This window comes from Onychostoma macrolepis, chromosome 19 (assembly GCF_012432095.1).
Source record: "Onychostoma macrolepis isolate SWU-2019 chromosome 19, ASM1243209v1, whole genome shotgun sequence".
NCBI classification, from domain to species: Eukaryota; Metazoa; Chordata; class Actinopteri; order Cypriniformes; family Cyprinidae; genus Onychostoma; species Onychostoma macrolepis.
Genome location: NC_081173.1, coordinates 37,935 through 51,449, shown reverse-complemented (window position 1 = coordinate 51,449; position 13,515 = coordinate 37,935). Strand labels below are relative to the sequence as shown.

The following is a 13,515-nucleotide window of genomic DNA, read 5'->3' as shown; positions in this document are numbered from 1 at the left end:
AACTTGAAAAGTGCTGTTTCCCCAGTTTTGAATGGTCACCATTGGCACATAATGCAAAAAAGATTGCTAAAGTGAACAGATTTTACTAACATGCCTACCAATCTCTGTGTAAAATTACATTATGATGCTGCCATTTTTCTGAAGCCATTTTTAACCCCTGTAATTTGGCTCTGAATCTCAGGTGAAAATGGCCATTTTGACCCCCTCTACAAAATAGTGGATTACTTAGTAAATATTCATCCATGACATTTAATATTTTGGCTTTCATCACTATACATGTCTGTCTGTCTTCAGAAAAAAATATTAGCAAAATCAAAAATTTGAACTGGGGACCTCTGGTTGAGTTGACACATAATGACCCTGTTTCACAATCCAAAATAATCCTGCTGCACTGGGCCAAGATGTAAACATGTTAGTCCAACAAAATGTAGATATACAACACAAACTTTCAGAGAAAAAGGCTAGGCCAGTAACCAACCTAAAAAGAGGAAAAATAACAAAGACCCTAACGCATGAACCCTGTCAACATTTTTACAGCTCACTCAACACCAAACGAGCAACTCTTGGCTGGGAACATGACACAATGTCTCAATAAAAAAGAGTTAAAAGTAATAGGCTCAGAAATGAGGAAAAGGGATTCCATTCACTCTGACATCATGATATAAATATAGTCAATGCAGACAATAATCAAGGAATGTGCCACAAAATACCAGGCTACATACAACTTTTCAGTATGAATCTGTTCATTGATCATTTGTACACAGAGTATGTCATCAGCATTCTCTTGCATCATTTGCAAAGTAGGTCTCCTGTGTCTTTCTATCTTGATGCCACGGGAGGAGTTGTGTCAAAAATACCAGAACAGCTGAAGCATTAATGAAATTATGACACTTATTTCCATACAGTTGAACTGACTTATTTGAACTTAAATTTAGTTAATTGTACTGATGAGTAAAAATCATGCTAATTTAATGAGACCACATCAGTTTCATTTCACATATTCTGTGAATGTTCTCAACACAATTCACTCATATAGATCCACCCAGTACTGTTGATGTTCAGACTGGTGCCCTTGAAGAGTTGTGAGTTTTCTGCATTTTCATAAAAATGGAGAAACCTGTTGGAATTTAATGTTTACTTATTTTAAACATTTAACATATATATGCTTTTTAACCATTGTGGTGAAGAGTAGAGTTTATGCTTAGATTATCAGTAGCTACTATAAGCACATAAGTGTTATATAATTGGGAAGAGTAGAAAAGCTGACCATATAAGTCATGTGATTGGCTTTAAATTGATGTACTTTAGTTATACTCATAAAAACAAACAGCCAACATAACACTTGCTCTCACATCAAACTTTTCCAGCCTGCAAATGAGCTAAAACAAACCAAAAAAGGTTATCAACTCATTGAGAACAACAGTTTTAGCTCATGTAGCCATAGCCTAACCACAAGGCCTACACTTCACAATAATGGTAACCTCAAAATCGGCATAAACAAAAACTCTTTTAAATGTCAAAAATAGCTGAACAACAAACTTTAAAAAGTCTTTCCCTTTACTAAAAAAACACATTAAGCAGTACTTAATTTACAGATTTACACTCCTGATCTAGCCCTATGCAAAGCATGCTGGGAACTAGAAATCCACTTCCCAGTTTCAGGATTTACAGAAGTTTCTGTTATGTTGGTTTTGTAGTGTTACCGTTGTCGTGAAGAGTAGAGCCTGTGGTTAGGTTCAGGATGGACAGCAAAACTTTAAGATTGTGTGTGCTTTATGTTCTTTCACTATTTACATGTACATGAGAACATTTTTGATTGTCACGTTAGTATATGCTGTTGATAATTAACAACAAAAAACAAAAGATCATTGTGAACACAATGTTTATATAAACAAACCACATATTTATGTTTAATCATTTAACAAACACTTTTATCCAAAGCAACTTACAAGTGAGGACAGTAGAAGTAATCAAATCCAACAAAAGAGCAATAAAATGCAAGTGCTATGACAAGTCGTGGTTAGTCTAACGCAGTACACGTCAAGTCAAATCACCTTTATTTATATAGCGCTTTTAACAATACAGATTGTCAAAGCACTTAACAGTATCAAATTGGAGGACAGAGTGTCAGTAATGTATAATGATAAGATTAAATACTCAATTTTCAGTTAAAAGCATTTCATTACTGAATTCAGAGATGTCATTGTCTAGCTCAGTTTAGTTTAAATAGTGTCTATGCAATCAAATGGACGATAATCGCTGTAAATTAATACACATAACAAGGTGTGTGTTTTTTATATACATATATATATATAGATAGATATAGAGATAGATAGATAGATAGATTTGGAATAGAGTGTGTTAGAGTTAGAGGGTCAAATATAGATGGACGAGATGTGTTTTTAGCCGATTCTTGAAGATGGCTAAGGACTCAGCTGCTCAAATTGAGTTGGGCAGGTCATTCCACCAGGAGGGAACAGTTAATGTAAAAGTCCGTGAAAGTGATTTAGTGCCTCTTTGGGATGGCACAATAATGTGTCGTTCACTTGCAGAACGCAAGCTTCTAGAGGGTACGTAAGTCTGAAGTAGTGAATTTAGGTAAAGGGGTGCCGAGCCAGTGGTGGTTTTGTAGGCAAACATCAATGTCTTGAATTGTATGTGAACAGCTATTGGTAGCCAGTGCAAATTGATGAACAGAGGTGTGACATGCGTTCTTTTCGGCTCATTAAAAATTAATCTTGCTGCCATGTTCTGGATTAATTGTACAGGTTTAATAGAACTGTCTGGAAGACCTGCCAAGAGAGCATTGCAATAGTCCAGCCTGGACAGAACAAGAGCCTGAACAAGGAGTTGTGTTGCATGTTCCAAAAGAAAGAGCCTGATCTTGCTAATGTTGAATAAAGCAAATCTGCAGGACTGGGTAGTTTTAGCAATGTGGTCTGAGAAAGTGAGCTGATCATCAATCACAACTCCAAGGTTTCTGGCTGTTTTTGTAGGAGTGATGGTTGATGTGTCTAACTGGATGGTGAAATTGTGATGAAGTGGTTGGTTTGATGGAACCACAAGCTGTTCTGTCTTGGCAAGGTTGAGTTGAAGGTGATGGTCCTTCATCTAGCAAGAAATGTCTGTTAGACAAGCTGAGATGCAAGCAGCTATCTTCAGATCATCGGGATGGAATGAGAGGTAGAGTTGAGTGTCATCAGCATAGCAGTGATATGAAAAGCCATGTTTATGAATGACAAAATGTAGACAGTGATTCCATGTAGACAGAGAATATAAGTGGTCCAAGAACTGGGGAGGCACCCCAGCAGCTAGATGTTGCGACTTGGACACCTCACCCCCCCAAGATACCTTGAAGGACCTGTCTGAGAGGTAATTGTCAAACCACTGGAGTGCGGTTCCTGAGATGCCCTTTGCCAATAGGATTGACAGGAGGATCTGGTGGTTGACCATATCAAAAGAAGTGGACAGATCCAGCTAGTTAAGTAATGGAGATTCGGAAACCGCTCTTGCCAGTCTTAGGGCTTCAACAACTGAGAGCAAGGCAGTCTCGGTTTAATGTCCACTTCTGAAACCAGACTGGTTGCTGTCGAGGAGGTTGTTCTGTGTGAGAAAAGCAGAGACTTGGTTGAACACAACTCGTTCAAAAGTTTTTGCTATGAAAGAAAGAAGGGAAAAGAGTTCTTTAAAAGAGTTGGGTTAAGAGTGGGTTTCTTAAGTAGTGGGGTTATACGAGCCTGTCTAAATGCTGAGGGAAAAACACCAGTGTGAATGAGATGAAATATGATGAGATGAAATAGAATCAAGTGGACAAGTAGTAGGATGATTTAGGAAGGATGAGTTTAGAGACTTCTGACTCAGAGAGTGGAGAGAAGGATGTGAAAGAGTGTATGTTTGTTGGTAAAATGTGTTTGACAGTTTGAGTAATGCCGAGTTCACACTGCACGATTTTCAAACTCGTCGGATCGCTGTTGTTTTCACACTGCGTGACTATCTGGGGTAGCATTCAGTCGCTGTTATGTTCACACTGCACGATGGATTGGCGACAGGGGCTTTCACATTGCACGATTTCACAATAGGAAGAATCGCCGACAACTCTGTCTGATCCGCAAACTATGTTTCACAACAAAACACACGCGAGGAGTGATAAGGAAATAACGCGCGAACCTGTGTGCGTCAGCCCATTGTTCTCCAGCCAGACTGGAAGTATTAAAAAAATATAGCCCGCAAATTGTCTGTGCGCTGATTTCCAGCTACAAAAAGAAAAACAGATTATGCAGGAGGGAGATGCAGGGAACAGGGATTGTGTTCTGCAAAGAGTGGTAAATAATAATTTTGCAGTAACTGTTACACTGATGTTGCGGCTGGTCAAGCGTTTGTGCTTGTTTCTGTATGATATAATTGTACATATTAAAATACTGATATGGTCTATAACTCCTCACCGAACTTCCTTCTGCCCTGTATCTTTGTCTCTCATTGGCTGAAGGTCATCGTGATGTAGTTTTCAGTCAGAAATCATTGCACACAGCAGGATTGTGAATCGCCGACAGCTCCAGATATTTAGCATGCCAAATATTTCACAGGCGTCGGCGACGTGTCGGCGATTCTCTCAGATCACGTCTTTGATAATTCAAACTGCGCGATTGTCACTCACGTGAACGAGCTCCGATTTGGCTCCGATTTGCCTCCGATGTCGGGCATTTGTCGGCGATTTATCAAAACCTGTCGGCGAGTGAAAAATCGGGCTAAAATCGTGCAGTGTGAACTCGGCATAAGAGATGCGAGGAAGCGAAGGAAGCGAAGGAAGCGAGGAAGCGAAGATGAAAGTAAAACAGAGAGCCTGGAGGGTGAATGTGAGCCTAGTTTAAATCGAAAGATGACATGTGGAGGGATATGTGTTGTGTCAGGAACCATGTTGAGGTTAAGAGTGAGCAGGAAGTGATCTGAGGTGTGCAGTGGGGTAACCAGCACATGATCAGTGGAGCAGTGTCCTGAGAATGAATGAGAAATTATTGAATTAAATTAAAGATTAATAAATATATAATTATCATTGTAATGCATGGGTTGGGACTGAGAACCATGAACGTGAGGCTTGGTGGCTCCCACGGCTCTCAGCCCCGACCCCACTTGTCCCAAACATTTTAAGTGAAAGTGACGTGACATGTGGTCAAGTATGGTTACCCATACTCGGAATTTGTGTTCTGCAATTAACCCATCCAAATTGCACACACACAGCAGTGAACGAACGAACACGCTGTGCAAATGACAACTGAGCCACCTATGAACCTTGATCAGTCTCAAGAAACTTGGATGAAGAAGAACAAACATTTCCCATCCAACAATTCCAGATTATTTTCTGTTCCACAAAAAAATTAAAAATAAAAAATACATGTTCCCCCCAAAAAAGGATCCACAAGTATGTGACACAGAGAAAGAAATGTTCAAGTTTTGATGCATGTCAGCTTCCTGCAAAGGTACTCAATGTAGAGGAAGATGTAATGAAATCATTATACAAAAATGAAAACTATTTATTTATTGCATATATTAAGGTACACTATTATTTACTGTATGAACTGCATGTCATTATAGGTCGACATGCTATGGAAAAAAGCCACCTACAGAGCTGATTGTAGCAGTTTTGAGGTCTCCTAGGCAGAAGAATGAGTCCCTCTTACATCACAGGGAATTCCAATCACTGAGGCCACATGAGTGGTTAAATGGAGAGGTACACATATGAAAACTAAAATGCAATTGCATTATTTTACATTTATATTTCTGTTTTACAGTATGATAAGTAATTTGATTCCAATTGAAATGCTATATCATATTTTTTAGATTATTGCCTGGTATTTCAGAGCTCTGCTTCAAATGAAGGGTGCAAATCTGTACCTGCTAGACTATTACACCACAGGTGTCATTTTAAATGAAACAAGGGAGTGGATCTTAAAGACGAAATTGAAAAAAGTGAGAGACAATAATTACATTTCTTAATTTTGTTATGGACAGTACTCAGACATGATCATTGACATTTGTGATAAACAGGTCATCTTTGAGGAATATGATGGGCTCATCACTTTCGTAAATATCAACAACAACCACTGGAGGTTTGTGGTAAGTAAAAAGTCTGCAAATAGAAATGTTAAGCTAGCACATATAATGTAAACATGGATAAGCCCATATAGAAATGTTTGATGTTTTCACTGATATTTGTGAGAATTGACTTAGTAGTTAGAATTTCCTTGTTTATTTGTCTCCAATTTAGTATCTTCATGCTAAATGTGACACCATTTTCATACTTGACTCTCAAATGGGTACAAATGAAAAGGAAAAAGCCGAAGAGATATGCAACAAGTTTCGGTATGACAGTGTTTGTTTATAAATGAATGTAGCATGTTTACCTCAAAAACAATAATAATGGTAAATTAGCATAGTTGGTGTTACTTAAGACTACCATAAAAAACACACTGCATTTCTCCAAATACAGACATTTTTTCACAATGAGACCTCATACAAATAAAAGGACAGACTGGGCAATAAGAACTGGACACATGGCACAATCACACATCCATTTCAGGAGGATAGTTCCAGCTGTGGTGTCTTTGTGATGCTGGTAAATGGAGGGGGAAAGTGGTTGACATAAGCACTGTCCTGACGTTTTGCCATACAACACTGTGTCTGTTACTTCTCACTACTATCCTTCTAGATGGCCAAACACACTCAAAAAAATGATTCGGTCTAAATTGACATTTTATGTAATTCAATTGCATTACAATTTTCCATCCATTTAGATTACATAGTTTTAACATAAACAAATCAATAAACTTAATATGATTCATATCCATCAGTCATATGTGAATGAAACAGGTAAGATTTATGTAATAATTCACAGTAAAGTCTCCACACTGTAGTGTGGAAACACATGAACACTGAGCAGAGTGTTCAAATAGAATTGAAGCAGTGCTGGAGTTAAGAAGATAATTATGTGATGATTGATCATTAATGATGAACACCTGCTGTTATCAAGAAGAATCAGCGAAGAAAAGAGAAACACAAGAACTACAAATGACTTCAGACACAGCCGAAGATGAAATCAACTGAAATAAAAGAAGACATTAAATCTCTCAAGATCTGATTAAACAGCTTCACAAACAGCATCAGACTGACCAGATTGACTTTATTTCTGTCACACTTCTAGAGAAGCTCTTATTGAGAATTAACAGAGGTTTAGATGCTTTATTGTTTTGAAATCACCATCAAAGAGACCAGTGTTTCCTTTTGTTGGGCTCTGGGCTCTTGACCCTTGACATGTTGGTGTTAATATTACACTGGTTGCTTTAACTGTGTGTTTATATAAAATGCACTTAGCTTAGCCAGCAAAGCTAAAAAAAAAAAAAAAAAGAGTTTCTCATTTCAAAAGACCTCGTTTCATGTCCAACGTCTGATTGTATGGATGTAGTACTGCTTTAGATTTTTTTACATAGCTTCAGATCTCGCAGTCTTGTAAAATAAGATAATTTAAATAATTTATAAATCAATTTGTGCACAAAAAGTTTTCATCTGTAGCAATCCAAAGACCACAGACATCAAGAATCAGCGTATGAATCTCAACAATGGTGACAGTCAACAAAATGCTTCATTTTGCAATGCATGCTGGGTACCAGCATAGTACAAGACTCTCCCATGTATCCCAGCATGCATTGCAGCATGAATAAACAACGCAGCTGAATTGTCTGATTATTTTTTTATTCTTACTATTTTATTTTACGTATGCTGTTATAGTTGTGACTTTTAGTAGCTTGTTTTGTGATGTTCAGAGTTTCATCTGAATATTTTCTTGACTGTCACCATTGTTGAGATTCATATACTGATTCTTGATGTCTGTGGTCTTTGTTTTGCTACAGATGAAAACTTTGTGATGAAAAAAGTGATTTGTAAATTATTCAAATTTTCTGATATTTACAATACTGCAAGATATGAAGCTATGAAAAAACCTAAAACAGTATAATGTCTATATAATCAGAAACGACTTGAAATGAGATCAGTGGATCATCTTTGCTTTGCTGGCTAAGCTAAGTGTATTTTAAATGATCACACAATTAAAGCAACCAGCGTAATATTAACACCAAAATGTCAAGGGTCAAGAGCTCAACAAAAGGAAACACTGGTCTCTTTGATGGTGATTTCAAACAAAACAATAAAGCATCTAAACCTCTGTTAATTCTTAATAAGAGCTTCTCTAGAAGTCTGACAGAAATAAAGTCAAATCAGGTCAATCTGATGCTGTTTGTGAAGCTGTTTAATCAGATCTTGAGAGATTTAATGTCTTTTATTTCAGTTGATTTCATCTTCGGCTGTGTCTGAAGTCAGTTGTAGTTCTTGTGTTTCTCTTTCCTTCGGTGATTCTTCTTGATGATAGCAGCTGTTCATCATTAATGATCAATCATCACATAATTATCTTCTTAACTCCAGCACTGCTTCAATTCTACTTGAACACTCTGTAGTGTGGAAACACATGAACACTGAGCAGTGTGGAGACTTTACTGTGAATTATTACATAAATCTTACCTGTTTCATTCACGTATGACTGATGGACATGAATCGTGTTAAGTTTATTGATTTGTTTATGTTAAAACTATGTAATCTAAATGGATGGAAAATTGTAATGCAATTGAATTACATAAAATGTCAATTTAGACCGAATCATTTTTTTGAGTGTATGATGTCGGGACCACACAAATCATGGATCATTTCAGAACAACAATGAAGAGTGCACCACTTGACCTTAATGGTGATACCAACACTTACTGCACACCAACATTCATTTCCCGTTTGACCAAATACTTCCTTCCGCATGCCGTTCTGTGGTCTGGAATGATGTTAGGTAGGTTTAAGTCAAGTTAGATTGATTTAAGAGAACTATTTATTAAACAATACATCAATACAGTATTTGTGTCCAGTACTTTTACAATGTTCTAATTGTCTTTAGGGGATCTAGAACGTCATGGGACAAGGCAAGCATACCAGAATTTGACTAAGCTCTATAACAAAGTCAAACAATCAAAGAAACAGGTAAAGTGTTGCAAGAAGCATCTCATTTTTTCTAATTAAAGCATACTTTTTGATGGCCCTTATAATTTCAACAGATTACAGATATACTTTAAATTTTCAGAACTTCACTGAAGATAACCGAACACAAGGCATCATGGAGAAGAGTCAGTGGGACCTAAAGCGAATTCGGCTCCAAAGAAGGCAGTTTACAAGACTGGATGACTTTGTTAGAGTATACCAAAAGATGCATGATGCACTGCTCCTTGAATATGGAGACATGGAAAGAAGCAGGAAGAAAGTATGGGATACTTGTTTTTAATAAAGTCACTTCAGTGGCAGTATCTAAGTACCAAATAAGATTGCTGCTTTTTGCCTGATCACGTTTTAAAAACAATAGGCCTGTGTACAGATTTTTGTTTTATTCTTTTTAATTGTGTGTAAAAGTATTTAACTTTGTATGTGTTTTCAAGTCCTTTCAAGTGGAAGAGGAAGTATGGCGAAAAACTCAGAAGCGTACAGGACTGTATGTGTCCCCTTTAGTGCTGGACCTGTCATTGAAAGTAATTATGAATGATTATTATTAAGAGGTTAATTATTATTAAGGGGTTTATTATTATTAAGAGGTTTGAAGTGACACTGAAGTACACTTGCATTTTGTAATTTTTAATCCTATTGTAGTGCTTAGAATTTTTTTAAAGCAAATGTAACTAATTCAAACTGTCACTTTTTTTTAAACAGAAACAAAGAGAGAACTTTTCACAGCAACAGCCACAAATAGCTGAGGAACAAAATACAGTTATCATCCAAACACAGGTATATGTCTATAAAAAAAGTATATGTCAAAACAGGAAGAAGCATATAGATTTCTCAAGTAACATGATTTCATTCTGTATTTTAACATTGTTTGCATTCAATATGTACATTATATTCATTCAATAATTAATTTATAATTTTTTTGTAAGGCCACATCTGACTTCACTGAACATCAGGAGGAGGACACAAAGAGAAGTACCACTCAAAGAACCAATGATGCTCAATCACAGGTGATTTTATTCAAAGTGAAGTATTGTCATTGCACTAACAGCAGTAATTGTTTCATATCTATTTTACAGTATTATTTTTTTCTCACCCTCAGCTAACTGCATTGTGGGGCAAAAATAACACAGAAGTAGTCGTTTCTGTGGTCCTTTCTCAATTTAGAAAGAAATTATTAGTCCACCACAGTGAGTTACTATCACTTAGGCCTCATAACTGGCTCACAGGTGAGGTAAGTAGGGCAAACAGTGCAGCAGCATGATCATGAAAATATACTTAAAAATGCACAAATGTTAAATAGTCGCAGTGACTTGTTAGCATTTTTGGGGCTTTGAGCTCTCTGTTCCTGTTCAAAAGTTTTAATGTAAATATTGTAATGTCATGATTTCTGATGTACTGATTGATGTTAGGACATTGAGTATTTCTTACATCACACTGTCAATCGACTGCATTTGGAGAAAACCATTTATGTCTTGGACCACTACACAGCTACTGTGATCCTCTTTAAGAACAGAATTACAGTCAGGAAGCATAGTTTGCCGAAGGTAATTTTAAAAATTTGTTTAGCAAAGGTACAATGGGTTTTGAGGTTGATAATTGTTTAGACGTTTGATGATGTGTAAACGATTTTGACTGTATGTACATGATGATAATGATAAATGTTTATTAACTGAAGCAATGTCTGTGGTAATATCATATAATGAACATAATTTTGATATGTTACAAGTTAACTTTGGCAACTACCAAGCTATTGTGTCCTTTGTTAACATTAATAATATACACTGGAAGTTTCTGGTCAGTTTTTATTTAACACTTTGTATATTGATGTGCATTTCCCATGTTTCTGGTGTTGTGGTAAATATTTGTGGAATAATGTAATTTTTCTTGTGGTTACAGTACATCAGTGCAGCAGATGTACAGATGCACCGTGTGTATTTGGTGGATCCTTCAAGCAACGCTGCAGAGGAGGCAGATTCAGAAGTTGCTGCTCAAAAATTCATTCTTATGCAATTTAGTTCATTCAATCTAATCATATACACTGCATCTATGTAATTGTGTCTAAATTGTAGTATTTTTGCACATATATAAAGAATAATTATATTTTAACATTTCATAGTCCTTATCTGAAAGTATTCACTGTGTGACAATCCGCCACCGTGAGAGAGAGTGGGCAGATATTGAATTCACAGGAGCTGTTATGCAACACCCAGTCCAGCATGATACATATAGCTGTGGTGTGATGGTCATGATGGTAAAATAACATAGTTAACATAGTGTGCAGTTACATGCTGTATTCACGCTTGTATTTTGTATTTATTTTAGCTTCATATTTGGAGAAGAGCTATTTACAATATTTCAATGACTACAGTAGGCAATATACAGTACATACAGTATTTGTCTTGTTTACATCACATATTTTCTTTCTGTCTTATTTTGTTTCTTTAGATGGCAAAGGCAGTCATGGAGGCATTTCCTAAATTGCCTAACATGGAATTTGGGACTACTGAAGAAGAAATGGCAGAGGAACGCACAGCTATGGCATTTGAACTACTTGAGGCTTCAGGTATGTGTTTTGTTTTTTTTAATTTGTCTTTGTATTGTCATAAATTGTCAATTTTGTTTTTCATTAGTGTTTGATGCAAAGAACAATTGCTCCATGTGTGCAAAAGAGGAAAGTCCAGGGTCTGCCCTTACTGACTGGGTAAGGTGTTGTTTTTTAATGTTTTCTTTTGTTCTGGTTACTGGATTAAAGTGTTTGCATTTTGTGGCTTTAATAGAAAATAGATATCTGCTACATACCAAGGATATAGCTATTTTCCTTGCACTTGGCCTTTGGTAGCTGTCAAGTTCATATTAAGAACTATTGCAGATTGCCAACTACTGTAAATAAAAAAAGACAACTCTTAACCATGACAGTAGCATTTTTGGAAGCAAGTTTGTACATCATGTTAAAATATGTTTTATCGATACAATCTGTTTGTACTATCTGACTTTCTTTTATAAAGGTGTTGTATTTGTTATATTTACAGATTCGGTGCGACAACTGTAACAGGTGGTTTCATGTACCATGTGTGGACATGGACAATAAACAGTTTGAACATGCCAAAAAAGCTGCCTGGGATTGCTGTTTGTGCAAAGCTTGATCCAGAACTTATTGTGTATTTTCATTTATCAGATTAAAGACTAAAGGGTATCGTGCCTTCTCTGTGGCAGCTCCACGTCTCTGGAATAGCCGCCCTCCTCATATTAGATCCTGTAACTCATTGGGTATGTGTACAATTTTTGCTGAAAATGCATCTTTACTCTATTGCTTAAAACTGCCCTGAGGGGTGGAGTCTGAGTAGTGACTTGTTTTCGGTGTATTTTTAATTTGTCTTTGTGCTGCCAGTGTAAAGCACTTTGGTCAACGTGTTGTTTTTAAACGTGCTTTAGAAATATGTGTTGTTGTTTTTATGTTGTTACTTTTTGATTCTGAAGATGTGAAAGTTGAATAGCATAGAATTACATGTCTAGAGCATGATCTGTCCTTGGTTGGAGAAAAGCACCCAACATGTTAAAACATACATATACTCTTCTTTGACAGCTTAGGTCATTAGGGCCTCTCATGTACATGACCAATTTACAGTTTACTTTATTCTTCAAATTTCCAAATAACAACAAAAAAAAAACTTTAGTCGGAAACCTGTGGTAGAATAAAAGTACAACATATCGGAATGTTTTGGGAAAGTTACTGATTAGAGCTTGGATTTGAACAACCCAGCCTTGAAGAAGTTGCATTTTTCTCTATGTATGTGTGTTATTGTCTGTCTGTTCAGGACCTGTTTCCTGTCTCCTGCCATTGTGAATGTGCTATATAAATAAACGTGTCTTACCTGTAAAGTATTAAATAACAGAACTTTTGGACCACATTTTTTGTCTTTTTTGAATATTACACATTTGTACAGTAAAACACAGTGAAAGCTGATATAGACAGAGTCTTGGGTGTCCTGAAGAAGAATTAATTCCAATTTTCTTGTTAACTCTGAAGGAATTTGAATAATGCCTGTCTAAATGTGAAGGTGTGCTATAATGCATTGTGTCAAACTGGCATTCATTTTCTCCCAAATTCTACAGTAAAATCTCATGAAACTTGACACAGACAGAGTCTTGGGTGTCCTGAAGAAGAATTTATTCCAATTTTCTTGTTAACTCTGAAGGAATTTGAATAATGCCTGTCTAAATGTGAAGGTGTGTTATAATGCATTGTGTCAGACTGGCATTCATTTTCTCGCAAATTCTACAGTAAAATCTCATGAAACTTGACACAGACAGAGTCTTGGGTGTCCTGAATAAGAATGCATTGAAAATTGCATGTTAACTCTGAAGGAATTAGAATAATGCCTGTCTAAATGTGAAGGTGTGCTATAATGCATTGTGTCAGACTTTGCCTTT

At 36.4% G+C, this 13,515-nt stretch overlaps 1 protein-coding gene and 1 long non-coding RNA gene across 2 annotated transcripts; both read left to right on the top strand.

Annotated features, from left to right (window-relative positions):
* The first annotated feature begins 5,655 nt into the window (after positions 1-5,655).
* Positions 5,656-6,707, top strand: LOC131526437 (uncharacterized). The gene is made up of 5 exons (XR_009267454.1): positions 5,656-5,725; positions 5,836-5,964; positions 6,043-6,111; positions 6,263-6,357; positions 6,485-6,707. It is a non-coding gene; the product is annotated as an uncharacterized LOC131526437 (long non-coding RNA).
* A 1,983-nt stretch (positions 6,708-8,690) lies between these two features.
* LOC131526126 (uncharacterized) lies at positions 8,691-12,990 on the top strand. The gene is made up of 12 exons (XM_058754248.1): positions 8,691-8,881; positions 8,987-9,069; positions 9,170-9,346; positions 9,519-9,608; positions 9,787-9,861; positions 10,011-10,091; positions 10,184-10,315; positions 10,494-10,628; positions 10,981-11,335; positions 11,530-11,647; positions 11,715-11,785; positions 12,114-12,990. The coding sequence occupies exons 1-9, from the start codon at positions 8,740-8,742 to the stop codon at positions 11,134-11,136; spliced, it is 1,071 nt and encodes a 356-aa protein (XP_058610231.1). The 5' UTR covers positions 8,691-8,739; the 3' UTR covers positions 11,137-11,335; positions 11,530-11,647; positions 11,715-11,785; positions 12,114-12,990.
* The last annotated feature ends 525 nt before the right edge of the window (positions 12,991-13,515 follow it).

Excerpts from the sequence above, each read along its gene's own strand:
- LOC131526126 (XM_058754248.1), top strand. The coding sequence starts at position 8,740 with ATGGATCATTTCAGAACAACAATGAAGAGTGCACCACTTGACCTTAAT. Across the intron at positions 9,862-10,010 it reads CAGTTATCATCCAAACACAG|GCCACATCTGACTTCACTGA; the intron begins GTATATGTCTAT and ends TTTTTTTGTAAG. Across the intron at positions 10,316-10,493 it reads ATAACTGGCTCACAGGTGAG|GACATTGAGTATTTCTTACA; the intron begins GTAAGTAGGGCA and ends GATTGATGTTAG.